The sequence below is a fragment of the Sardina pilchardus genome, chromosome 20 (genome assembly GCF_963854185.1).
Source record: "Sardina pilchardus chromosome 20, fSarPil1.1, whole genome shotgun sequence".
In the NCBI taxonomy this organism is placed as follows: Eukaryota; Metazoa; Chordata; class Actinopteri; order Clupeiformes; family Clupeidae; genus Sardina; species Sardina pilchardus.
This window is the reverse complement of record NC_085013.1, coordinates 22257178-22285127: the sequence shown is the minus strand read 5'-3', so window position 1 is coordinate 22285127 and position 27950 is coordinate 22257178. Positions and strand designations below refer to the sequence as shown.

At 44.8% G+C, this 27950-nt stretch overlaps 1 protein-coding gene across 1 annotated transcript in view; it reads right to left on the bottom strand.

The window, feature by feature from the left end:
- Positions 1-1318: 1318 nt before the first annotated feature.
- Positions 1319-27950, bottom strand: part of clmna (calmin a) — a 30793-nt gene continuing 4161 nt past the window's right edge. Inside the window, exons 2-13 of the mRNA XM_062523771.1 lie at positions 14662-14723; positions 13402-13497; positions 13077-13160; positions 12892-12984; positions 12272-12465; positions 10726-10919; positions 8923-9005; positions 6265-8694; positions 4886-5061; positions 4303-4384; positions 3968-4026; positions 1319-2824 (exon numbers count right to left, since the gene is read on the bottom strand). Of these exons, the coding sequence (XP_062379755.1) occupies positions 2665-2824; positions 3968-4026; positions 4303-4384; positions 4886-5061; positions 6265-8694; positions 8923-9005; positions 10726-10919; positions 12272-12465; positions 12892-12984; positions 13077-13160; positions 13402-13497; positions 14662-14723 (3713 nt within the window). The 3' untranslated portion in view covers positions 1319-2664. The remainder of the gene's footprint in view (positions 2825-3967; positions 4027-4302; positions 4385-4885; positions 5062-6264; positions 8695-8922; positions 9006-10725; positions 10920-12271; positions 12466-12891; positions 12985-13076; positions 13161-13401; positions 13498-14661; positions 14724-27950) is intronic.

Genomic DNA, 27950 nt, shown 5'->3' with positions numbered 1-27950 from the left:
CTCCAGTATAAAAGTCACAGTGCCCACTGCCCACTTGCAAAGGTCTGTAATGTGGAAAAGTGATGAACGTGCACAGTTCCTTTTTCACAATGCTAACACATAAACACATCAAATAATACTTAAATGTTACAATATGTTTGACATTGAATACTATACACTGTCTTGGATGAATGGCGCTACAAGTCATGGGGAAAAAAACTGATAGCCTATATTTTTTAACAAGAACAATGAAATATTTTTTAAAAAAATCCACTTTCAGATGTTTCATGTCTACCGACAGGACATGCTGTCTAGGTTTTACCCGGGGTTTTACCATTACAGATAGCCTTCTAAGTAATGACACAGTAAATTGATTGTGACATTTACTTTGATATGTGTTATTTGCTGTCAGTCTCAATTTCCAATGTTGTTGTTGCTGAACGATTTCCTATTTGAGCAGCACTTTTATGAGCATATTTTTATTATTATTATTATTATTATTATTATTATTATTATTATTATTATTATTATTATTATTATCGACTGTGGGATTCCTGCAGTAACTTGCATTCATGAAGAGAGACGCATGTCTACACAGATCATGATAACACCTGTAGAAATATAGCCTTTGGTTTAGTGTAGGCTACTTTGCTATTTTTTTTCTAAAATGTAAAAGACTATGCGTACACAATGCATGTACACTCACAGGCTATAATCAAAATTGTTCATTCTATCAAATGTGAACTGTACATGCCTTCACATATAAATAACATTACGCGATTTGACCACTAAGTGGCAGTGCTTGCAATGTTTAGGAAGTACTTTGCCCGGAGACTTCAGACATTTCTGTGAGATTGGGCTCATTCGACTTGATGCAGCGCTGCGCAGATCTGGCTGAACATAATGTAGGCCTATGCTATATTTACTACAGTGCATGTTTGCATTTAAGTCCAGCATACATCACACTGCATGAAGGGGAATGAGACTGTTGATCATGTGTAGTCAATCTGACATCGAAAGAGGCCAGGAGCAAGGTGTAACATTTCTTAGTGTTAAGATTAATTAACAAAATAACATGTCCCCTGAACACAATGGGTGCCTCTTAACATCCCTCCTCGATCCTCGATGCTCGGTCCTTTGGGCTCGTGCCCACTGGTTCTATAAACAAAACTGGATGGACTACCCCATTGTTGCCGCTCCATCATTTTGTCTACTTCAGTGGGAACGAGGACTAAGGAACGAAAGGAGACGAGAGATAAAAGACGAGAGGGCACCCAATGTATTGGGTCCTGAGAACAGGCAGGCAACGTTAAAAAAAAGTACAACAGTGGACAGAGAGGGCAAAGCATTTCATTTATTGCACTTGACAGGTGCTATTGATACATCATTATCAGGTCTGATACAAAAGCAAAATGCAGTATTAGGCTTTTAAATCTGTTTCAAGCTCTCTGTTTGAACAATCACATTCGATTCCCACCACACACACACACACACACACACGCGCAAACACACATTCGCTCACCACAAACACCACAATATGCCTCAAGGTATAAGCACAACTGTAAAGGCTGTTTTGTATAAGCAATTTATTGAAAGAAAAAATGTTAATGTCAATATTGTGCCTGCCCTATAGCCTACTTATGTTGACAAAAAATATAGTCATGATAATCTGTGTTTGTGTAATTACCTCCTTTTGAGAGAGTGGAAGATGCATTTTTAACACATTCAAAGTGTAAGAACAAAAATAAACAGCAAGTGAGGATGTACCTCAGATGAACTAGAGGTAATCATGTAATTTCTTTTGTGAAGAAAAACCTCTCTCTCTCTCTTTCTTTCTCTGTCTGTGTCTTGGTCTTCCCTTAGGATTCCAAATGTTCAAGCATCTGTGTAACATTCTGCACAAAGACTTATGCAGTACAGATATATATATATATATAAAAACATGCTCATGTTACTGTTTTAAAAACATTCTTCCTGTGCTCAACTTCAACAAAAATATGGCTAACATTTCTGAGATTAGGCTCTGTAAAATACAGCAAGATATCAGAATACAGATATTTACTGACTATGTTAACTTTTAAGAGTCTCATACATTTCTGATCACTATAATTTTGACCTCTCTAAATTTCCATCTTTGGCAGTTTGTGTTTTGTGATTTAAAAAGTGCAAGACACTACCTCTCCTCTTCCAATGCTGAAAACTACCAATACACTTCATATAAGAACCTTGAGTTCATTTGCCGTAAGGAAGTTGTGCATTACGTATAACATATTTAAAAGTTTGTAAAAATCAAAACTTTCACTTGTACCACTGAATACTGCATGCACAATTATGTAAAAAAAAAAACTTCCATGAGTGGCCACTACTTCATTGATAGTCTTTTACAACATAATATTTACAAAATATCTCGAGGAATCAAATGTACCTCTTCATACACACACTCCGAACTGAAAAAAAAAAAGCCAGGACTACAGTAGAACAGATATTTTTGTGACAAATTATCTTCATGTGTAAATACATCAACTTAAGATGGGTTAGCTTCCAAATAAATTCTTAAATGTTTATCTTGTAGTAATGAGGGAAAAGAAAAACACTTTTAGTTCACTTGACTATATTTGCAGAGCAGCGAAATGCTCCGACTCCCTTCAATGTCATGTGACCAAAGTAGACAGGCCTGCAATGCGATCACTCCTCAATGTTGAGGAGGAGTTGCGGAAGAGTCCGGAAATCTATCTGAGGCAGGACGAACAGGCAGTAAACGATAAGCCACAGGACGAGTAGAAGGCAGATTTCTTCCAGCGTGAGTTCCACAGACGGCACTCTCCTCTCTGCTTTGCTCTCTCTCCTGTGAAAGGAACAGGTGCTGTATTAATGAATCACGACTGCAAAACACCCCCTCAGTCACACAAGGGGACACATATTTCAAGATAGAAAGGTGAGCACTGCAGGGTTCTTTTTTTTCTTTTCTTTAATTTTTTTCTCCCCCTATTTTGTTTTGGTGACTCATATTGCAGTCGATCGCAGAAGGTGAAACTGACACATCTTCCTGAGTTACACCCTCATGAGACATCATCAGATCAGGCAGTCGTTATGGCAACAAAATAAACAACCTTGCCACTGGCCGAGAGAGACATAGAAATGGTAAACAATAGCCAAACAGAAAAGGTACAAAAAAAAAAAAAACAGCCAGTGCCCTCACAGAATACAGGTGTCCTTTTTATCAGTATCATTTTCACCTATTTATTCAGACTGAAGGTCCACTGAATCTCATCACAACAATTTACTTAAGATGTAAGATGGCCCAAAAGCATAGTAGGCCCACCACTGAATACTGTCCACTGTGACAACAGCAGTATGGGCATGTGCGTGCTTGCCGCTAAGGCAAGAGTTAGACTGCGACATCATGATATCACCAGCAGTCTGGTTTCTGCGTCAGTTCACAGAGGCACTGGGAGAGAAGCGTGTATCGAGACAAGGGGAAACAGTGACCCACATTGCCATCGGCTCTCTATTCCCAAAAGGACGGCCATCTCCAAAGTCCAGCTCGTCTCGGCCGACTCAGTTTTAATAGACCAGTGACAACAGCATCCGCAGGCCTGGTGCAGACTCTGATGCAGCTCTGAGACCTTCTTTTCGGAACAATTAAGCTTAATAGGATTTACATTCTGAATACAATCATTAAAAAAGAAATTATTTGATAGCTAAATGTTTTCCGGAACTTTCCCGTTCCTGTTTTTGTGCTGTAATCAGCCACGAACATTCCTCTCCTGCTCCGTATTAGCTAATCAGAAATCGTCCAAACAAATGTTCACCCTGTTTGCCAATTCTTTGCAGGAGAGATGTGGTGAGCCCCTATAGGTCCTGTGTCTGGTACAAGTTAAGCAGGCATGCAAACATCCCTTACAGCACTAAGAACAAGGGCCTGATTTTGAACAATGCATTACTGAACTTATTAAATAACACATTTTCAGATAAACAACTGAAGTACCTTCTGTAAAGGCTGATTTTGTCAGGTGTGGTAGGCTCACTGGTCTTCTTATTTCCACTCTGAAGACACAAAAGAGAAAGAGATGGATAAAAGGCATATGAAAGAATATAAATACACACATACACATTCATTCATTCAACTTTTATTTATTCATTGTCATTGAGGGTAGCCCTCATTTTCAATGAAGCCGAGATAAAAAATATATATATCTATTTTAGTGCATGCTGAAACCATCATACACACACTAGCTGGCTACTGCTGAATCAGCATGCAAAACCATTTAACGTCTAATGGCCTGTACAGACTACAACATGGACGGCTGACATGCAACCAACCTGAGCCTCTATGGGCAGAGCTGAAGCCCTCAGATACGGGGCCGTGGAGGGCTGCCTTGAATCTTCAGTAGCATTCTCCTCGCTGAAACAAAAGGAGAGGATTATCCTAAGAAAGCCATATGCTTTGTCATCTTTGACTGGACTTTAAGTAATACTTAAGTTTTAGCTGGACGTAATCTCGCCCACTACAACAGTGAACAAATCAAATCCAGACTTAGTAACAATGCAAATATGTGTCTCAAGGAAATCATATTTTTAGGTCATAGAGTGGGACGTGGCAGAGGCCTCTGGTAACATCATATAATACGATGCATAGAGTGTCTGCTATGCTGTAACATTTCACTGTAACTTTTGAGAGAGCAGGAAATGACCTCGTTGACAAAGAGCAACACTTTAGTACATTTAAGGCAATTTCACGTGCAGTCGTCCGGGGCCCGCCGCTGAGGTCATGGCCTGTGAGAAACCCGACTTCCCCCTGAGGAGCCTCGCGTGTTTCGGATCGCCCCCGGTTCCACTCCCCGGCGCCGAGCAACGGGCCTGGCGCACGGCGCACAGCGGCGGCTAAGAATAGCGGAGGCCCTACCTCAGAGTCGTCGTGTTTTCTCTGGCGCCGGTCCACTCTCCATCTTTCTTAATGAGCTCGCCCGGGCCTCCGGCTCCGGCCGCGTCAGGATCGCCAGCGTCCCGCTCCGCCTCGCTGGGCCCCTCCGCCGCCTCAATGGGGCACGGCTCCAGGGGTTCACCGGGTCCATCTGACGCCTGTTGATCCATTAGGGGTAAGTTAGCGTTAGTTAGTTATTAGTGGAGTATTGAGGTATGTGTGTGTGTGGGGGGGGGTGAGAGGAGAGTAGTAATGACTGTATGACTCATACGTTACTATCGCACGCAATACAAACACCCTGGCCAGGATGCCAGACGAGTGTTATCGTCCACTCCAACTAAAAAAAAAAACAAAAGCCAACACTATGTAATCAAACAATGCCCCACGGGCTCTATGTCTTACTGTACCACAATTAAAGACTTGAGCTGTTTATCAGTGTTATGAAAGCGATGTTTTTATCTGTGAAGAACACGTTTTGTTCTCAAATTTGTTCTTTTGAGGATGACTAATTCGTTTTCATATGGAAACAGTTTTGAATAGAACATTGAGTTTTGTAGAACTTTGGGGAAGTTTTTTTTTTTGTCTTTTTTTGTTTTGGTTTCAAACGTGCGCACAGGGAGAAGTCTGGGTGAAGATTAGTCGATGGCTTAAAACCCAGTGTAGAGTTTCATACGCCGGAGAGATTAAAGCCGTGCTTCCTCCCAGTCATCTGCTAATGGGTCTCGCTCTGATGACTGATTCATTACTCGGGGTTGTGTAGTGTGTACTGGCTGCTCGTTAACACAGAGCTATGCGGCCAGCGAAAAAGTGGTGATCTAGTTTCACAGTGTGAACGACATCTAAGGGAATTCGCTGCTCTAGAAATCTTCATACGTCCCCCACCATTACTGCGACCCCCTCCCCCTCCCCCACTGCCTCTATTAATCATTTATCATGGGTGGAAATTTGTGTCAGGACATTCAGCACCAAGCAGCACCCACAATGTCTGATCCTCTAAAGCGGACAAACAAAGCTCACAGGCACGGCATTATCGTGAGGGCTTGGGGAGGAGAGAGAGAGAAATAAATGTAATTAAGCCATTTCATGTCATTTCCTCCATTTAAGTGCGCTAAAAAAAGGACCGTCGTGACCGCACGCCGAGTGCCTTGCCTCTGATATCATCACCGATAATGTAAGTGTTGCTCGAATCACAATGTGCAAAAATGGAAACTGATCTCTCGAGGACAGATTCAAAAGTAATTAGTGTCTGTGTGTGTGTGTGTGTGTGTGTGTGTGTTTGGTTGTGTGCGCATGCGTGGGTGTGTGCATGCGTGTGAGTGGGAGTGTGTGGGAGTATGTGTGAGAGTGTGTTTGTGTTATACCGTATTTCGAGGTAGCCCCTCCTCTGGCTCTGTCGGTTTCTGAGCGTGGTTGTGGTCGTGGTCGTCCATCTCGCCGTCGCTGCTGTCGGTGTCCGGTCCGGGCAGCGTGTCCTGCACCGGTGCTGGCTGCAGCGCCGCCACGCTCAGGGACAGACGCAGCTCGCTCCCACAATCCTCTGCTCCGTCGCTGGCCTCGTCCGAGCCACTCAGGCGCCGGCTTCCCACGCCATCCTCAGCCTGGTCGCCAGCGCCCCTGGCGCTGGGCTCCACGAAGGCCTCGATGACCTCGGCGATGGGGACGTCGTAGTGCGGGTAGTACACCAAGTCCAGGGGGATCACGGACACAGGTGCCCGCTCAGCCTCGTCCATCTCATCTGCCTCGTGGTCGTTCTTCTCCTCCTCCAGCTGTGCGTCTCCGACAGAGGGCCTGCCGCCACTCGGAGTCCCCCGAGAATCCTCTGCTGCTTCTGCTGCTGCTGCTTCTCCTGGCTGGATCCCTGCACCAGCTGGCTCCTGTCTGAACTCACATTCTGCTCCTGTTTGTCTTTCCGCGGGCCGACTCTCCGCTCCTTCCTTCGCCGAGTGTTCTGTGTTACGTTCTGTACCGTTCAGTATCTCCTCTGACTCGCTCTGCGCTTGACCCGCTGGATAATCGGAACTTTCCATTCCATCGCGTCGACTTGCATTCTGGCTGTCTGTGCTGGCTAAGATCTCCTCAGGTTTGCCGTTTGTGTAACTCGGCTCAGTCTCAGCCTTACATTCCTCTGCACTTTCCCTCAACTCAACTGCAGGTGATCCAGGTTCCAACTTCCCTTCGCTGGTCTTCTCCGCTCCATTTCCTTCACCGCGGGGGTTCTGATCCAAGATCAGACCAGACTTCTCTTCATGTTCATTCACCTCAGCCGAGCTGCTGACATCCATCCTGTCAGAGTCCCCTTCACTGGCCATCTTCTGATTCCTGGTCACCTCTACTGTGCTGGTCCCATCACCGGTCTCTTCTACATCCCCTTGACTACTAACCTCCATCTTTTCTCCATCTGTGGCTTCACTTCCATCCACCTGGTCTCGAATTGGACCAGAAGCTCCTGGCACCTCGCACACTCCGAGACCTTGAGAATCACGCGGGACTGGTTTGACCTCCTTCTTGTCCTCCTCAGCCTTCTCCTGCTGCTTGGCATTGCTCTCTGGCTCCTCAGAGACCTCGGCGTCGCTGTCGTCCGCCGACTCCACGTCGACATTTTCGGCGTAGTGGATGTCCCCCTGCTGAGCCTCCAGCGCGTCGGCTAGCGGCGTGTCCTCAGAGCGGATATCACTTTCACTCTCTGGGAGCCGGACATTGTTACCTGAAACAGGACAGTCAGGCACGACAGCAGGCTCGGTAATCTGATCATCGGTCATTTGATCGAGCCCTCTTGTTATTTCAGGAGCGGGCGGTTGATCAGCATTGACGGACGGCTGCAGATGGTCTGCACCCTCTGGTTGTTGTGTCTTCTCCTTTGACTGGTTTCCATCGGGAACTATTTGTTCATCGGAGGCCAAAGAGGCCGAGGCAGATTCTACAAGTGATAAGGAATTTTCTTTGTCCTCAGGGAAGTACCCGGACTCACAAGCCCCGTCGGGTGAATCAGCAGGTGAAGGCTTAACAGTCTCGTGGTGGACCTTCTCCTCTGAACCTACGTCAGATCCGTTGGCGACTCCACCCAGCTCTGGCACTTTGTCTTGACCTTGGGCACTTGGAATGTGCGTGAGGGTGCCAGCGTCGGCGTCCTCCTCGGAAGGCAGTGGCGTTTTGGCCTGTAAACTATCGAGAGAGCAGAGGGAGAAGTTCCCCTCGTCTATGAAGAGCTCAGAGTCCATACCATCGTCCAATGGCTTCTCCGTTTCAAAAGGCAGGCTCTTCTCGGACGCTTTGCTGTACGTGACGGGTTCCTTCGTATCGCCGACTAGGCTGGTCTCGTTCAACGAGCCGTCGCTGTAGCTCTCCGGAAGCTTCTCCAGCGGTCCGACCTCGCTCGGCATCTCGCTCCAGGATTCCGGCGAGCTGATGACGGAGTCGACGTAGGACGGCTGAGGGGAGCTGGAACTGGACGTGGAGCCGGACACGGGGCAGGATGCGTCTTTGGTCAGGTCCAGCGAGCGGCTCGGGGAGTGGTCATCTGCTGGACTTGGGCTTGGGCTGGACACGGCAGGGCTAGGGCTGGACTCCTTAGAGGAGGAAGAGGAGGGTGGTGGTGGTTTGGCCACCTGCTGCTCGGCGGACTTGTCCGACACGGCAGAGATGAAGATCTTGGGGGGAGGTTTGACCCAGTCACGTTTGACCACGTACGACGATGTCTCTCGCGCCCTCTTCACGCCATTGCGGGCCACCGAGTCGTTCAGACGCGCACTCACTTTTGACGTGCTTCGGTCAATGACGTCAGAGACGTCATCCTGAGAATCAACCACAGAAACAACACAGACCGTAAATAAATAAACATCAACAGTACACAACACTGCTGTCGTAAATAAACATCAACAACAGTACACAACACTGCTGTCTTAAATAAACATCAACAGTAAACAACACTGCTGTCTTATATGACACCAAGACACCCATTTCAAATGACTGATTATCCACAATGATGATTAAGCACTCATTATACAAGCGTAAACACTCACCTCATCCATGCCAGGGAAGTGCTCGAGGAACTGGGACACGTAGGTCATTATGACCTGCTCATCTGGTGGGCTAATAGACACATCTGCAAGGGCAAATCCATCAGTTATATTTAGCTCAATTACATTACAAACCTTGGCCGGGTTTCCCAGATTCGTTAAGAAGCTCTGTAGTGCTAAGAACTTCTTAGGAGCGCTCTAAGAACGCTTCTTAACAAATCTGGGAAACCCGACCCATGTGTATGTCAAGAAGGACAAGTCACAACCTAACACATTTCAAGTGAGACTTTTGATGGATAGAGGTTTGGAGGACATACTGATGAATTAATGCATTTCTGCATGTCATGTTATTATATAATTTCTTAACCTGGAGGCTTCAAAAATATTTGTGTTTATGCAAAGGATGGTTAATTCAAGTACCAGTAAAGAACAAATGATGCCATTCCTTGTAATCTGGTGAACATAGTAGGGGTGTAAAAAATAACCGATACATATCGATATTCGTTTTTAACCTGTAAAAGACGACTACATCGATGCATCAAGCCTCGTTTCGAATTTTTCATGACATGAATCGGTTATTGTTTCGATTTAAAAGAAACAAATCGGTTCACATTCGCAAACGTTTCTGACTTGACCGTCTCTTATGAAATACTCGATTTCCTGGCCTGGTGCGTGGCTGTGTGCATCCCAATTTTGATTTGAGAACAATGACAGCCTCTCATTGGTCAAAGATGGCATAGCCTATCACGTTCGTCTATCCATTCCAACGAAACGTGCCCTGGACGTGCCTGAAGGAATGAGATGCTAGTCTTCCTCAGAAAAGATTTCTGACAACTCCGAACCTATATTCAACGCGCCGGCGAAACTTAAATCCAAAGTTTGGAAGTCGTTTGGCTTTTTCAAAAGAGAAGGTCTCTTTATATGGCTCTGGTTCTATCTCTCCCGTTGTCAAGCGGGCATATCCCAGGATTATGATTAACTTTAACTTTGAAAGATCGCTACTTTTATAGCCTACATGGCATCCAACTAGCTACAATCCACCTCCGTCATATGCTACAATGTTACTATGGTTCTGCACGTCTGTATTTCAGCTTGGATGCAACGTGACAGTTCATTTAAACTTCGCAACGAGTTTGGCGAATTAATATTCAAGTGTGATACGGGAACTACTTCAAAGGTAGCAGGTTATACGAAGTTAATGGCCACCCCATCAGCCAATCAGAGAATAGAATTCCATTGTTGAGGGAGATAAGCAGAGAATCATTTATTCTTTTACATGAGAAAAGGCCAAGGGCAAAGCACTGCTTTATTTTCTTTTGTAACGACACCTCTTTGGTCTTTAATTTTTTTATGCAACATATACAGAGATATGTGTTTCTTCTGTTTATTTCTTTATGGTGTCCTCAGTGTGTGCCATTACTAAAATATTATATGAAAAACCTCACCTTTTCACAATAAAATGTTTTGTCATGTTCATACATCAAGTTGTTTGTCCTATTGATAACCATTAACTTGATCATGTAAAATGTGCACAATTGTAAAGTGAATGTGCACAATGAAAAATAACTTTCAGGATGCTTTTGATTATTGAACCGCATCGAATTGCATCGAATCGCATCGAATTGAATCGTACCGAATCGTTTGCTATTAAAATGTATCTTTTTTTGAATCGTATCGTGACAATGTATCTAGATGCGAATCGTATCGTCTTTCACATGAGAGATTCACACCCCTAGAACATAGTAATGAATGTTATGAATAATTTTGAGTGTTTATATATTTATAGTTTATAAACTCCTGTCTGACCTTCGGGTTCGAGGAGCCGTGCGATGCCCAGGCTGTAGTGTGCCGTTCTGAAGGCCTCCTCCAGATTCTCCTTGGACGTCCGCAGGAGCGCCCGCCGCATGTCCACCAGGCTGGGGTCGATGGACTTGATGACAGCCAGGAAGGCCAAGCCGCTCGTCCAGCTCTTCCCAAAGTCGTTTACAGCAACTCCAAACCTGACAGATAAGACAGCCAGCGGTCAGTCATTCACTCGGCACCAAATGGACCGCAGCATAAACACAACACAAAGGCCAATTTCCTGTTTGCAAAAGACGGCCTGCGTCTGTTAGTCGTTGAAAGTCATATGAGCCTCTTGACCTCTATATATTGTGTAACCAGATTTTCCCAACATGTGGAGATTGTTATTTTCGGGCTCCATCGGCCTGAGAGTCTCACTCATAATAATATCGAGGGTTATCCACATGTGTCATACACTCATATTGAGCACCTCTTTTCTCGTCTGCTCAAGCGTGATGCTGATATTGCTAACATCACAATTTTAATGACCAAAGAAATCTCAGCACTTCAGAACTTCATGCTTCAAAGGGGACCGTAAAGTGAAATCAATGACCTCTCGAATGACTCAGAGTGTTATCTATGGTTTAGATGTCCTCTTCGCCATGCAGTGCCTTTTGTGAGTGACATAATGAAAATACTGTTCCGGGGGTCAGCACTTCCCGTCCTGACACTTTAGTCAGCAATGTACGATGAAACTCATTTTCAGCACAAATCTAGGCTATCATGTTTCTTCCCTTGAATCGACTTGTCCCTATATTGCACAAGAGAAATGACTTGCACACTGATTGCACAAGTAATAACTACACAAGTAAATATTGAACAAAAAAAAACAGTTGCACCAAGGCTGTGTGACACCTTTCAACAAATCGGTATCAAGCAAACCAGAAGATTTAGACTACAGTAATTTCCTGTGTGCCGCATTGTGTATAAGCCACAGGACAATGTTTTATGCAAAAAAAAAGAACATATTAATACCATATCAACTGCCCCCTTGTATTAACCTCATACTAGTTGAAGAAATTGCAAAATCGATGGGTTACACTTTATTTGAAGATATCTACATAAGAGTGACATGACACTGTCAAGAACGTTTCATAAACATTATAAACAAGTGATAAACGTTTCGGACACAACGCTTCTGTCGGTAAGTTTTTATCATGACAAGTTAGGGTTTAGCGTTCACATGTCATGACAGTGCCATGTATTCATGGCAGTGTCATATCACTCTTATGCAGATACCTTCAAGTAAAGTGTTACCACTCAATGTATAATCCGCGGCTAATAGTTGGGAAATTACAGTACAGAGAAACAAGTTTCTTGGTGTTTTGAGCCCCCAACGTTGTCTTGAAGGCAGCGCTGCTTGGAAGGTGCTAGGGTTAGGCATGGGTTAGGGTTAGGGTTAGGGGTAGGATTAAGTGTCTTTAAGTCAACAGTGGCAGCGCTGCCTGGAAGACGACGTTGTGGGCTCAAAACACCATTGAGTGAGAAACAAGACGAGGAGGCCGCTCACCTCCTGGTCCTTCTCTGGACCCACTGCAGGAGGGTCTTGATGGCTTTGCCCTGGTCCCTCATGGCCACCGAGCAGCGTCTCTCCTCAGACGGCGTGCTGGAGTGGGACGCGTCCGAGTCGGAGCTGGTGGGGATGGACGACAGGCTGGACGAGGAGGGGAACTGGTTCTTGATGTTCCCTGTGAGCTCTTTAATCTGGAGCGGGACGGGGAAAAATGGGTGCCGTTATGTTATGTAACGTAAGATAAAACTGGGATTGGTGCTGCTACAGCTGAAATGCAGCACTGCAGAGAACTGTGCGAGAAGAATCTGGGAGAAATGTGCTGAGTTGAGAAATGAAGGGAAGACGAAAGACTGAGCAAAAGAAAGAGAGAGAGAGAGAGAGAGAGATAGAAAGTGAAAGCGTTTGTGTCCAACTCCATACCAGTGTTGCTGTGAAAGTACACTGGACAGGGTTCATTGCTCTCCCACAGAATATATTTCTGGCTGTATTTAAGCAGTTTTATTAGATTTCGTATAAGTCTTGTTGTCAACAAATAGTGCAGCATTCCTTTCTGCCCTATATCTCACCACAGTGTGACTCTGATAAAGAGAGGACTCTACTCTCTGCCTCCTGCTTACCTGGAAGAAGAGGATAATATTCCAGATGAGGCCGAGAACAATGGACGAGTTGCCATCGGCAACATCAGCGGCATCGATACTCACGAGTTTCACCTGCACAGGTAGAGAGACACACCTATGTTAGAGGTGCTGATCTATGCAGATAAGTGGGTTAGTGTGGAAGGTCATATGCCAACGATACTTACGTTTCTCTCCTCAAGAAATGTCAAGACCTTAGCAATGTTGTTCAGCCTGAAGATACGATGGGAGGACTGCTTGAATCCCTGAAGCTGTAACAAATTATAAACACCATTATTTCATTCTCATTAAAACTAAACTTCTTTAGTTTATTTACCTTGAACGCTCTCTTAAAATGAAATTCAATCTTAAACTTTATTTATATTCAGACAAATGACTTCACTTGCTTCATTACTTAATTTATGCTTACTCGTAAGTAAAACTAAAGCATTTATCCACAGCTATAAATTAAGGGATGAACCACTTTCAATGTTAACACACTGGGACTCTCACCAGCTTACACCCAGACAGTTCCTCCAGCAAGGCCATGAGAATCCGGCCATCTTGGATGTCCCGAAACAGGTCGTTCACCTCCATTGGAGGAGTACACTGTGCAGAGGGGACAGGAGAGGACATCAGATATGACCTCCATATGACCTCCATATGACCTCCATATGACCTCACTGTCCTCCTCTACACACAAACATACATTCTTCCACACACAGAACACAAACATACATTCTTCCACACACGGAGTCCCAAACGAAATGCTTTATTTCACTGGAAATTTCCATTCCATGTATTGCTTTAATCTAGGACTGAACTTAAAACAATGTACAGACACCAGCCCATTGTGTTTTCTATATTTGCAGCACTATTTGTTTCCCTGAACAAACCCGGAAAAAACGTAAATATTTTACTAAACAAACACTCAATTATCATCAGAGATAGCACAGAGATAGTCAGATACTGTCTGTCAGTGAATGCTGGCTGGGAGGCTAGACGTCACATTTTCCAACTGAGAGGAGGAGACAAACATGTAATTGTTAATTAGTGGGTCGCAGTTTTGATGAGACGCCAAACGCTGTGTAATGGAATAGAGGGCCTTTGTGTGGCAAAACAAAGGATTCATCACTTGTTGTTTTCAGTCGGTACTCCATGGCCTCTCCAACTCGTGGTGTTATCATCTCCAAGCCGTCTGAAACACTAAACCTGCGCCACCCAAGGCCTGCTGGGAAACTCTGTTTGTGTGTGTGTGTGTGTGTGTGTGTGTGTGTGTGTGTGTGTGTGTGTGTTTCTGTGTGTGTGTGTGTGTATCTGTGTGTGTGTGTGTGTGTGTGTGTGTGTGTGTGTGTGTGTGTGTCTGTGTGCCTGCGTAAGTGTTTTTCGGTATTTGGATATGCAAAGTTATGTAAACAGTGACCAAAAAAATGCACCCAACTACCAGCGATGATAGAAAGACAGTGGCAAGAAGAAAGATATCTTACACCACTACACACATCTCTCTCTCTCTCTCTCTCTCTCTCTGTCTTGATGCATGTTTTATTACACATTGACATTTCCTCTAAAAGCATGAATAATGCATGAGGGGGTGGGACATTACATATATCCTGCTGACAGTCTCAAGAGCAAGTAAATCTAATCTACTGAGAAAAAAAATATCTCCCCTATATCTCTCTGAAATAAAAACTAATACAAGGTAACAATGTTGTCGCAGGAGGCAACCTTTAGGTTAGCATGCACGCACGGGTGTCAGGTGTTAGCATAACTTACCTTCTCTAGGTGGAGATTGATCCATCTGGTGAAGGTCCTCTTCTGCACCATCTCTCTCTCCACTGGAAGACAAGCAAGACCAATATTTTAACATCAACAGTGAAATTCATGAATAATACATGACTTTACTACTACTACTACGACTACTACTATACTACAACGACAACAGCGCCATTTTAAAACCAACACATCCTCGGCCCTCTCCTCTCCTCTCCTCTCCTCTCCTCTCCTCTCCATCCTGTAAGTAATCCTGTGCAGCCCACGGGCCCAGCAGCATCCCAGGCCCTGTAAACACGGCACGCCGCACAGTCATTAACAACAAGCTTCAAATGGCTGGGCCAGGCTGGCTGAGGGGCTGTTTCCATGCGCTACTGTCTAATTGCTACCCAAGGGCCGCTTTGTATTTTTATTTTTTTACCTCGCTGTTTCAAGTTTGGCAGAATGTACAGAAGCCCAGATGAATAGGTCTGTTTAGAAACCGCTATGATTAAATGTGATCTGTCTTTGCATCAGTAAAAGATGACTGTTGAAATGTTCTTTGTGCACATCATGTCTGATGAGGGATTCTTTGGCTAGTTAAAAAGCAATTCCGAGTCTTTTCATCAAATGTTCCCTTCCCCGTGAAAAGTTTCAGAATCCTTGAATAAAACAACCTCACTGCTTTTTTCCCTCCTGAAATCGTGGCGATATAAAAGCCAAGGTCTAAATATTTCAGAACAATGAACTAAAAGCTAAATATTTAGCACCACCAGATAGTTACTCATCAGTCTGGCTTAATCTTGCTATGCTGGTCATTTGTCGGTCATTTGTATTAGACATGATTCATGTTTAGACAACCTGGTGATGATAGGTCTTCTTTTCATCCACATGAAATATAAGACTTTCCATCTGCCCAGAGAACATTTACAAAAGGGCTTTTATTTATCGTTTAGTGAGAGATTATGTGCGGTCCTCCACACGCTCACACTGGCAGTGCAAGTGACAGAACATGTCTAAGAGAGGACTATTTCACCACAAACCATCCGATAAGACGGTCGGTCTGGCATGAATAACAAACATGTAAAAACAGTTTTCTTTGGCTTTGCATATACAGCTTAGACTTGAAATAAGAGATGTGCAGATCAAAAGAGAGATGAGAGAAGAGAGGAAAAGAGTAGAAGAGAGGACAGGAGAGGAGAGTAGAAGAGAGGACAGGAGAGGAGAAGAGAAGAGAGAAGCGGAGAGGAGAAGAGAGGAGAGGAAGAGGGGAGAGGTTGGGTGAGGAGAGGAGAGGAGAAGAGAGGGGAGGAGAGGAGGGGAAGGGGGAGAGGTTGGGTGAGGAGAGGAGAGGAGAGGAGGAGAGGAGGGGAAGAGGGGGATGGAGTCTGTGCAATAACATATGAAGTAAGGGCTGACTCTGGTAACAGCTGGAGTCTACACCACTTTGTGCAGGGCAGAGGTTGTGAGTTTAGTGTGTGGGTGTTTGTGTGTGTGTGTATCAGAAAGAGAAAGAGATAATGTGTGTGTGTGTGTGTGTGTGAGAGTGTCAGAGAGAGAAAGAGATAGAGTTTGTTTATGTGTGTGTGTGTGTGTGTGTGTGTGTGTGTGTGTGTGTGTCAGTGTGAGTGTGTGTGTATGTGTATCCGTGTCTGAGTGTGTGCGTGTGTCTGTGTGTGTGTGTGTGTGTGTGTGTGTGCGTGTGTGAATAAGCCCGACACTGTGTTTGCCTTTGGAAGCTCCATTTGAAAAGAATACATCTGGGACAGAGAAGAAGAAGAGGAACAGGGAGGCCAAAGTGATTTGGAGAACGTCTCTGACTACACCAGTTGTTCATCCTCCACTGTCTGCCTACAGAAAACATGCCGTCTCTCCTATACAATGGGTACCAACGGAGGTCTGCGGGCTAAATGGAGATGCAATGGTGACCGGACTCTGACTGGACTGCATCCTCAGACTGTAAATGCAGGAGGCTGAAGTACCCTCTCCACCATTAATTATTCAGCAGTGAAAAGAACCCCGAACGCTGCCATTTTCTGGAATCAATAAGTGGACTCACTACACACCATGGAACAATGACCTAATGGTCTAGGAGAAAGTCTAAGCACACAGGCACAAAGACGTACACACACACACACACGCACGTGTGCGTACACACGCAAGCGCATGCACACACACACGCGCGCACACACACACACACACACACACACACACACACACACACACACACACACACACACACACACACACACACACACACACACACACACACACACACACACACACACACACACACACACACACACACACACACACACACACACACACACACACACACACACACACACACACACACTAAATCATGTAGGTACAATGGGGTACATTCACAAGAAGGGACAAACCCACTGGTTGGGAGATCCAAGAGTGACTGAATCTGTTGCAAAACTTTACAACATTTTCCAAGGAAAATTGGACTCTCCACACAGTCATACAGTACAAGGCTGGCTTAAGCACACAACCATCAGCATTCAGAGTGGACACTCAGAGTGGACATTCAGGTGGACTCAGGTGCACTCAGATTGACAGTAGTAATAGTATCAGGACCACTGAGTGTATACTGTCCTGCCAGATGATACCTGTTACTCATCTCTCCCTCTCTCTGTTCTCTTGTATATCAGAAATAAATTGTGTGAGCCACCATGACTGATGAACACACACAGTTGATATCTGTAATTCAACAGGCATTTGTCTCTCTGTCTGCAGTCTTTCTGTGTATTTAGTATGAGAAATGAGAGACACAGAGAGAGAGAGAGAGATGCCCAGTGTCCCTGTGTTATCATCTGTCTCTAGTCTTTCTGTATTACATACAGTATATGAGCAAAGACAAGGAGAGATGCACACACACACACATACTCCTACCTATCATTCTACTGTTATTTCTGCTACTATTTATTCTGTGTTCACATGTTTATATTGAGAGAAAGTGGAATAGATCATTATGTCCAATATTCCAATATGTGATTTAATTCTCTACATTTCTCACTAGTAGGTCACTTTGACACTAAAAGTATGCTCCTTTGTCATGGCCCTGTATGATATCTGTGCTGTTTTCCTAAACTTGGATAATATAATGCAAGGTGATGGCTTGTTTGGCGTCCAACACCATTTATGACACTGATTATAGGGTGGATGTTGCCTTACTCTGACTCTGTCACTGTATGGTTATCTAACATTACTCTGTGCTACAATCTGTTGTGCACTGAACTCCGAATAACTCTGTGTCAAGTCAGAGAGGCAAATTCTGAAGTGCATAGTGCTTGGAGAGTGCTTTTCTCCTGTATATAATGAAACTGTATCTTGATTGTGCTTCTTCTCTCTGACAGGATCTCGTGTCTCACTTTGGCATGCTACAGGTATATATAGGCAATATCCACACTGCTGTAGTTCTATATTCTATCTTTTGCGTCACTACTGTGTCAAGTCAACACAAGCGTTTGGCAACACTGTACTCAAACTAGTCGTGCTAATAAAGCATCTCTGAATTTGAGTTTGAGAGAGAGAAGAGCCCAGCGTTTTTGTGCTCTCATCTGTTTCTAGTCCCTCTGTTACGTCCAGTCTATGAGAAGAGAGCCGGTGTGGTGTCCGGTCTCTCTGTTGTCAGTGCACCCCCCACAGGGCCTGGCACAGAGCTGAATTTAGGGAGCGCAGATGACAAACGCTATCAGAGAGAAGTGGCCGTTTATCGCCTCATCCTTCTTAGGGGACTTTGCTGGAGCATTATAAATGGCACCCCATAAAAAATTATGATCATGATCACTCTCTCTCTCTCTTTCTCTCTCTCCCTATCTCTCTCTCTCATTCTTTCTCTCTCCCTCCCTCCTTCCTTATCTCTCTCTCATCCTCTCCCTCCCTCCCTCTCTCTCATTCTCTCTCATCTTCTCGGTCTCCCCCACTCTGTTCCTCAGCCCAGCAGCAGCAGCTCTTTACAGCAGGGGAGCATCTGGCTTTTGCCTCAGCCCCGCTGGCCTCGCTGTAATCCAGGTCTGGCTCATCAGAAAGGGCCTTTTTCCAGCTCAGCCCCGCTAAGTCCAGGCCTGTCCTACTCGTAAAAGACACAGAGACACACAGAGAGAGAGAGAGAGAGAGAGAGAGAGAGAGAGAAAGAGACAGAGAGAATGAGAGAGAAAGAGAAAGAGACAGAAAGAGAGAGAGAGGGAAAGAGAGAGAGAGGGAGAGAGAGACAGTGTGAGAGAGAGTGAGAGACAGACAGAGAGACAGAGTGAGAGAGAGAGACAGAGAGACAGACAAACTGAGAGAGAGAGACAGAGAGAGCGACAGAGTGAGAGAGACAGAGAGAGTGAGAGAGAGAGAGAGAGAGAGAAAGACTGATGGCCTGGGCCTGCTGCATAGTCCTGTGTCCTACAGGCTGACAGGCAGGACGGAAACAGTGGAGACCTGGCGTGCTTTGAACTGACCGCCAGAGCAGAGCAGAGCAGAGCAGAGGAGAGGGGGAGGGAGGGAGGGAGGGAGCAGAGAAAGGTTAATGACCCGGTTTGTTGACCCCATTTATCAGGGTTCCTGTTTGGGCCTGTGCCATTTTTCCCCGTCTGTTTCATGGTCTTTTGCTGAGATCAGCTGTTTCTTGTTAAGTCATAGTTGCTCTTTTTTTGGTTGTTGTTGTTATTGTTGTGTTGCGTAACGCAGGCATCCTGTGAACAACAGCCAGATGACAACAGCACACCTCACACACTGCTAGCGACTGGGGTCAGCTGAGGTCACCCTCGGAGACAACGTGCTATCAGCGGCTAGCAGAGCGACTGGCTGGCTGGCTGACCGACTGTGTGACTGTGTCACCGACTCAGCCAAAAGCAACTCCATTGGACTCCATCAGCCCTGCTCTTCTGGCGTCTTCTGATTGCGGGAGCAGCAGGTCTGAGCGCTGAGGCGTCTCAGAGTGAGAGAATACTGCTCTGCAGAGCTCAATCCCACCCCCCTTTACACCAAAAAACATGACCTTTTTTCCTCTGGTTCTGTGTGTGTGTGAGAGAGAGAGTCTGTGTGTGTGTGTGTGTGTGTGTGTGTGTGTGTGTGTGTGTGTGTGTGTGTGTGTGTGTGTGTGTGTGTGTGTGTGAGAGAGAGAGACTCCATATGTGTGTGTATATGTCTTTGTCTGTGTGTGTGTGTGTGTGTGTGTATATGTGTCTTTGTCTGTGTGTATGAGAGCGAGTCCATATGTGTGTGTGTGTGTGTGTGTGTGTGTGTGTGTGTGTGTGTAAGAGAATGAGAGAGAGAGTCCATGTGTGTGTGTGTGTGTGTGTGTGTGTGTGTGTGTGTGTGTGTGTTTCTCCTGTTCCTGCCTGGAGGGGCTGTTTCTCCACCACGTGTCACATAGACTCCCCATTCCTCCCTCTTCCACATTCTGCAGTGAACTCTCTCGCTCTCTCTCATTCTGTCTCTCTTCCTCTCTCTTTCTGTCTCTCTGCCTCCCTCTCTCTCTCCCTCTCTCTCTCTCTCTCTCTGATGTGTTGCAGGTTTTCTGCAGCACTTCTCATCTGAGAATAAGAGCAGTTTGCATAGACGAGTTACCTGCGAGCTAGGCTCTCATGCCATCACCCTGGCGATTTCATCTGCATTACTCTGTGAAGCCGCTCTTATGAAATAATAAAGGGATATACGACAGAAGGATCTGTCTCCTCGCATAGCGTGTGTGTGATATCAACATAAGGGAAGCCATTCATAAGTCATGCTATTCTCTAGAACACAACACACACATGTAAAAGATCTGATAAGAACCCATCTACCTTTGTGAATAGGCCTGCAGTAGGTTGCCTAATGCAAAATGCAGTGAAAGAAAAGGCAGACCGCGAGATCTTATCTCTGATCATATCCCTCCTTGGCCACAAATTTGTTTTCACATTGTTGTAGTTCGCCCTGGTGTCAAACTATGCAGATGTGCAAACAATCCTTACGGTCCTCAGCATTCTATCCAGCAAACAGAGAGACATAATAAAAAGAAAAAAAACATTTGCATTGTTGCGTAAAGGCACAATGTGGGTGCTGTGTTGTGTATGTGCGCACGTATACTGTAGTGTCCAGGCAAACACAAGCAGCACGTATATAGCGTCCACTGTCGCGTGGGTATCCCTGACCAAAACACGGTAGGACTTTGTGCCACGGTGAGTCACATGAGCTTCATTTGCTTGCCATGCAAAAGAATGGCTGCACCAGCTGAGCAGCCCTGCAGGGCACACAGGCAAATAAATCATCCATTCAGCCATTCGCCGTCTCCAATGTCACTCGCAGAAGTCACCCAGGAGGAGGCGGGAGGAGAAGCCGCGGTGCCCTGCGTAAACATCATTAACATTCTTCGAGAAGCGATTAGCCGACAGATCTGCAATGAGAATGGATGGGGAGACGGAGGCTTCATTGTTGCAATATTCCAGGGTCACCCCTTGTGTAAATCTACGTTATCTGCACCCATTCAAATGTGGAATTCATAATGTCGCAAGGCAAAACGTGCATTAATATTAATATGGTGCAGTGCACCTAAAATAATAATACAAGTAAACCTACTGATATGTTCCAAAGACACAGATGTGCACACATCTGTAGTCCACTCACGCACGCACACACACACACACAAATACACACACACACACACACATACACGCATACACACACATACACACACACACACACACAAATACATGAATGCACGCACACACACACTCACACACACACATACACACATGTACACACAAACAAACAAATGAAAAACAGAGGGCTTGGACAAAATTCCAGCATCTCAACTATTCTGCATCAATGTCGTAGTTAATCTCCATGCACACACAGTCCGCACACATGATAACTGAATCAGTCCATCTCTCTAGCCCCACGGTGAGCTTCCTCTCAGCCATGACCCCCGACCCCTGACCCCCGGGGCGGCAGTAGTTCCTTCGACTCCCACTGCATGCCAATTCAGGGACAGCAGTTCTGGATCAACCAGATCAGGGCCTCGGCTCCACAACGTCCTGGCACACCTCCTCCTACGGAACTCACCACCGACTCACGGCCGACGTGCAGAATCACTTTCATACTAGCAGGCGAGGCAGGAGTGAGAGAGAGAGAGAGAGAGAGAGGGAGAGAGAGGAGAGAGAGAGAGAGAGAGGGAGAGATAGAGAGAGGAAGAGAGAGAGGAAGAGAGACAGGGGGATGGAGAGAGAGGAAGAGAGAGGGAGAGATGGAGAGAGAGAGAAGGAGAGAGGGAGAGATAGAGAGAGGAAGAGAGGGAGAGAGAGAGAGAGGAAGAGAGAGAGAGGGAGAGATGGAGAGAGAGAGAGGAGAGAGAGGGAGAGATAGAGAGAGGAAGAGAGAGAGGAAGAGAGAGGGGGATGGAGAGAGAGGGAGAGATAGAGAGAGGAAGAGAGAGAGGAACAGAGAGAGGAAGAGAGAGGGGGATGGAGAGAGAGGGAGAAATAGAGAGAGAGAGGAAGAGAGAGGGGGATGGAGAGGAGGAAGAGAGCGAGATGGAGGCGTTCTGATAACATATTTCATGTGGGCTCCGTGATTTACGGGCTCTCTTAATAGCACTGAATGTTCTAGTTGTGTGAAGTGCACAGAATCTTTTTGTCTATAAAGTGGCATAATCTTGCATTTCCAATACCGGTGTGATTCATGTTGTGTTTGCAAAACTCTTGCTTCCTTACCACACCTTCACCTATGCCCCAGTGAGTTTTAAAGGATACATGCCATATGCTTTACTGGAGGATTGCAGTATACAGACCTTCGAATCTGTGCAGCACGTAATGTGCATGTTTGCGTTGTGATTTCCATTACAAAACTCATGTACCATGAAATTGCAGTTCTTTCAAGTAGATCAATGTTGGAGGGCTATTTTGTTACCTTGGCGATATCCGTTTTTTTGGCGATTGATTAACCATTCAGAGCTGTTTAAACACACCACCACTTCCCTGCTTCTCACTCGCCCTGGTTGCCTTAGCAGCAGCCAGAATACAGACAACTATGCCCCAACAAAGGAGGACTTGACAAAATGGTGCATAAATAGTTGAACAGTCTTCTGTCAATTACAGTTTTTTTTTTTCCAAATATCTGGGGGTAAAAAAAAGAATCTCCCTCACACACAACAGCATGGTCTGTTTAACAAGTACATGCCGCCCTGTGAAATCAGTAGGCTTCTATTTTAAAAACAAATTAAGTGTTCCAATTATACACAGCATACTGTCATCAAACCAGCTGTGTCGTACTGAATCGTTTACAGCATATTCAACAGCCTCGCTGATGTTACATGCCCTTCATATCTCTTCAAAGCTATTTGATTTCAATCTCAGGTACATTAGACTGCGCTGGGAAACCTGGTCTTCAGTTCCTCTCTAGAGAGACACTGGTCGTGTCAAGAGCTCCATCAGTAGGCCGTTAGTTCTGTTTAGCTATATTGACTCTGATTACAATTCTGGATGTGAGTCTGAATTCAGGTCTTTACGTCTTTGGTTCAGATTTTTTGAGAATAAATCAATATTTCAAGAACAAAAATGGTATTCAACAAGCCTACATTTTCAAAAAAAAACATTTTGCTATTTGGTAGTGCAAAGGCCGACAGCTGGAAATCAGTTTAACGTATAGACCCTTAAACACACACTGCCGTTCAGTCCAGAGTGTGCCTGCCTGGAAATTCAGACCCAAATGTAGAAAAAATAAGGAAATTCAAACTGTGCTCTTGCAAGAACTCTAGGGTTGCTGTATCATGCCAAAGTCAGGAACCCAAATATACTTAACAAATCCATAGTTCTTGGAAATTTAGAACCTGTTCTCAATACCCAACCCTCCTCATCAGACAGACACCCTGTCAAGCCCACAGAGCTGTGTCATCTCAGAGCAGGGGCATAACTTTCAGCAGGCAGGTAATGTGACCGCATCAGGGCCCAGGACAGGCCGAGAGCCCACAGATAGATACAGATATATTGATCCACTGCAACACGACACCAGGCCCTGTATCGAACATCTGCTTGTCTCTGTGTCTTTGTGAATGTCATTGACCAAATAAGTATTTAAGTAAAATGTATTTATAAGGCACATTTAAAATACAGTTTACACTGACCAAAGTGCCGTACATGGTGCAATTAAAAGACAGTACATGAATACAGATATCAACTAGAAAAGCACTCAGAGAGCGCAAACCAAGCGAACACATAACCGCCTTCTGCATCCAGATGGTGATAGAGATCACTCCCAAAATGTAATAATTTCTTCCTTGGGTCATTTCAGACCTTCTCCGAAAATGTCATCGAAATCCATCCCTAACTTTTTGAGTTATCTCGCGAACAAACAAACAAACAAATAGACAGACAGACAGACAGACAAACAAACAAACCCCGATGAAAACATAACCTCCTTGGTGGAGGTAATCAGATAACAATCATAGAAGGGCAGGGAAAGCCAGGGAGAAGAGGGGTGTTTTGGGCCTAGATTTAAAACCAGTGATGGAGGGAGTGCCTCTGATGGAGGGTGGCAGCTGATTCCATAGGTGAGGATTAGGTCTAGTGCATTTTGGCTTGATGCTCAAAAAAGTGTGCTTTTGGATCATGGCACCTAAGAACATGTAAATGCATGTAAATGGCACGTAAATGGAACCTAGATCAATTTGAGTTAAATGGTGAGTAACAAAGTCTAAATACAAACACATAATTTTCAAAAGCGAAAGTTTAAGGAATAAGCACTTAAGATAATGTACAGGATAGTCAGATGTCTCTAATGAACATCATTGTCTGTGCTGATGCTGTGCACTTCACTGTTGCTGGTTATCTTAGCGGCATGCTTTAAAATAGGCAGGATAGCCTCTTCAGTCTGCTACTGCCTACGTTACCACATGCTCTGGTTATGGAGATGGAGGGGTGGGTCAGCTTTGGCAATGCTGCACTGGAGTTCGGTGTTGACCAAGTCAAGTCTGAGATGTGGCTTTTACAAATTCAGTCAAGCTGTGAAATGGCCCAACACTAATGACTCCCTGCAGCTGCACAAGGGAATCTGTCATTATATAGTCTAAAAAATACAGAAAAACGTACTTAAACTATATGATTAATAAAAAAATAAAAAAAAAGAATTGCAGAATTATCCACATTTCAGATCGGATCATAAATGTAATCTCACAAAGAGATATGTGAATAATGCACTTCTAAATGGCCGTGCAACGTTATTGAATTACAGTTGGTTGGCAAACAGACAGCATTGTGCCACAGCACCCTTCTGAGACACTCACTGTGTGAGTGCAGGCTATCAGCAACAGGTTTTCATTGCAACCCCAAGTGCACAAAGAAGTGCTCCATTACAGTGTAGCGCAAACCCATTCAAATGTGTAAGACAGCAATGAAGGCCAGTGTCTTATTCCGACACCATTTGCAACCTCATTTCCTCTGGATGCCACATCAGTATTGCACAGAGATGGTCCTCCTCCCTGAAGCCAGTGACTTTATCCTCAGGATGGATTTCATCCTGCTGTCTACCCTGCCAGTCCCCTTCCCCTCTGGGGCACATCCTGTATAATATATGTGTGCTGCCAATGAGGTAAAAACTCTCATCGATGTGAGACTGAGTTATGGTAGAGCTTCACGTGACCTAGTATGCAGCTACCGCTAAACACAACAATAGCAATATTCTTCCCACAGTCAATGGCACAGTTGACCTGTTTATTAAAAACAGAGACTGCCTAAATTTCTACTATTTATACATTGATTTTGCAAAATTGTGCAATATTTCTGAGGTTAATATATGGGGGCAGTTAATATGGTAGTAATATGGTTTAGTTTTTTTTCACTTGCATAAAACAATGTCCTGCGGTTTATACCCACTGCATAGCTGTTGTACTGTATGTGTATCTGTGTTTGTCAGTGAGGAAATCCACATATTACACACATCTACATTTCAGTGAAGAGTAATGTAGTAACATGGTTGTAACACTGACTGCACACTCCTTGCTCAAGTCCCTCACCAACACAAATCTGTTCTTGATTAACAAACAGACACTCAAACATGTTCAGTGGGGCTAAGCCAATTCCAGATTACAACACAATTTCAAATGTGATGTCACTGGAAGACTGACTAACTGCAACAGAGGTTGCGATTGTTTAATCACAATCAGAGATGGCTGTTCAACTCCACAAACGTGACATCACTGGAGCCGACCTTATAGACCGTGACACACCCAAAAGGTTCCTATCCGAAGTGCCAAGACAGTGATTGTCACATTTCATGTCTTCACGAGCAGAACTGGGCAAATAACGTCATCTGTGATACACTTCGGAGGAAAATGGCACTGAACTTTCATGGGTTCAGCCAAGAATTGCATCATTCACTATTAGCTCCTTTTCTCTCTGCAGAGCTAGCGTACATTTGTTCCCAATTCACAACCTATATAGCAAACCCACAGCCCCCAGACGGATTACATAAGCTTTGCGTCTATGATAAAGGAAGTGATGTACAAGTTGTGTTAAGAGTTAGACGTCCTCTTTATCAGCTCCTTCACTGGGAATCACATGTGAAAAAGGGGGGAATTTTAACTCGGGAATTTACAGGCCAGCCAGACAAAAGAGAGAACCTCTCTCTCTCTCTACCTCTCTCTATCTTTCTCTCTCCCTCTCTCTCTCTCTTTCTCTTTCACCAGAGTGACTATTTATAAAACCCAAGCCCAGAGCCCCAAGACTCTGTTCTGCGCTGAGAGAGAGAGAGAGAGAGGGAGGGATATCTTTACCTTATTCAGCCATGCTTATGGGCCAGACTGTGGGACTGCTTCTCTGGCCAAACTGCACAAACACCTGCAACTAATAAACCAGGATTCTTCATATTGATGCGGAGATCGGAAAAATGAAAGAATGAGCTCATTTGCCGCTCACCTCATGTTTCCTGATACAGGTACACAGAAAGTGCACACAAGTTCAGTGCATATCAGGGGTTTTTTGGCATTTCTCCACATATGCTTCATCTAACAGTAACATTTTAACGATCTTTGAGATGCTTCCCGTGTAAGTTTTGATTCAGGGTTGGGGGCAGGGGGGTGTTAGTGTTGGACTTTGGGTTAGAATTTGAGTAAGGACACATGATGGGGCCTAGCAGCACTAATGGATTCTAATCCTACAATGTTCAACTTAAAAGCCCTGCACTTTTGTCATAATGGACAGACGGATAGACGTGTATTATCAGAATTACACTTTACATTATACAACTGTCCATCATCCTGCGTTAATCATGGGGGGAGGCGACCCAACCACTCCACTAATGACCTACTTTTAGGACGGCCTGTAACTGCAATAACGGTACATACTGTATGAACCATTAGTCCTTCTCCTCTCTATGTGGAATCTGTAGGGACACTATGAACTTACTGAACTTTACTATGACCTACCTAATACAGTTAATAATGCATAATGTTTGCGAGTATCATGTAAACTCGTATAATGTCAGGATGTCGAAGAAAGCATATTATACTGTGTTTTGTTGAATCTAGTAACCATCCATAGATACTGAATGATAATGCTAGATGTTATGCATAATATTTTATCAGCAAAGCAAACGCTGTAAATTACCACTGAAAGTGTGCTACTGTTGCTATTTGAACCAAGTCACCCATCCATAGCTACCGGTAATCATGGGATTTCATCTGTGGCCAATAGACATAATTGAAGATGCTGCAGGTGGCTATTGCATGCTGCCGGTGTGTGTGTGTGTGTGTGTGTGTGTGTGTGTGTGTGTGTGTGCGCGTGTGTGTGTGTGTGTGTGTGTGTGTGTGTAAGGTGAGAGCAGGGGCGAGCGTCAAACACATGGTTTGTGAGGCTTATGTAAGAGCCCCACCGCAGCGCAGAGGTCTACTGCACACACACACACACACACACACACTGCACACACACACACACACACTGCACACACACAGCTTCAGCTCCACAGCTGCATACTCATTAGCCTGAGCTAGCGCCAGAGCAGACATCCACTCATGTGTGCTGGAGAGAGAGAGAGAGAGAGAGAGAGAGAGAGAGAGAGAGAGAGGACAGAGAGAGAGAGAGAGTGAAGGAAACAAATAGAGACAAGAGGCAGAAAAAGACAGAGAGGGAAAAAGGAAGAACAATCGAGCGATAGAGTAGAATCCCTCTGTTAGTAGAATAACAGAGAGATAGAGAAAGAAAGGAGAGGGTGAGAGAGAGAGAGAAAAAGAAAGGAGAGACAGAGAGAGAGAGTGAAATGGGAAAGAGACAGAGGAAGCCTGGGCTAAATATAGGAGATGCTCTGGTACACATACAATATGGTTTCCA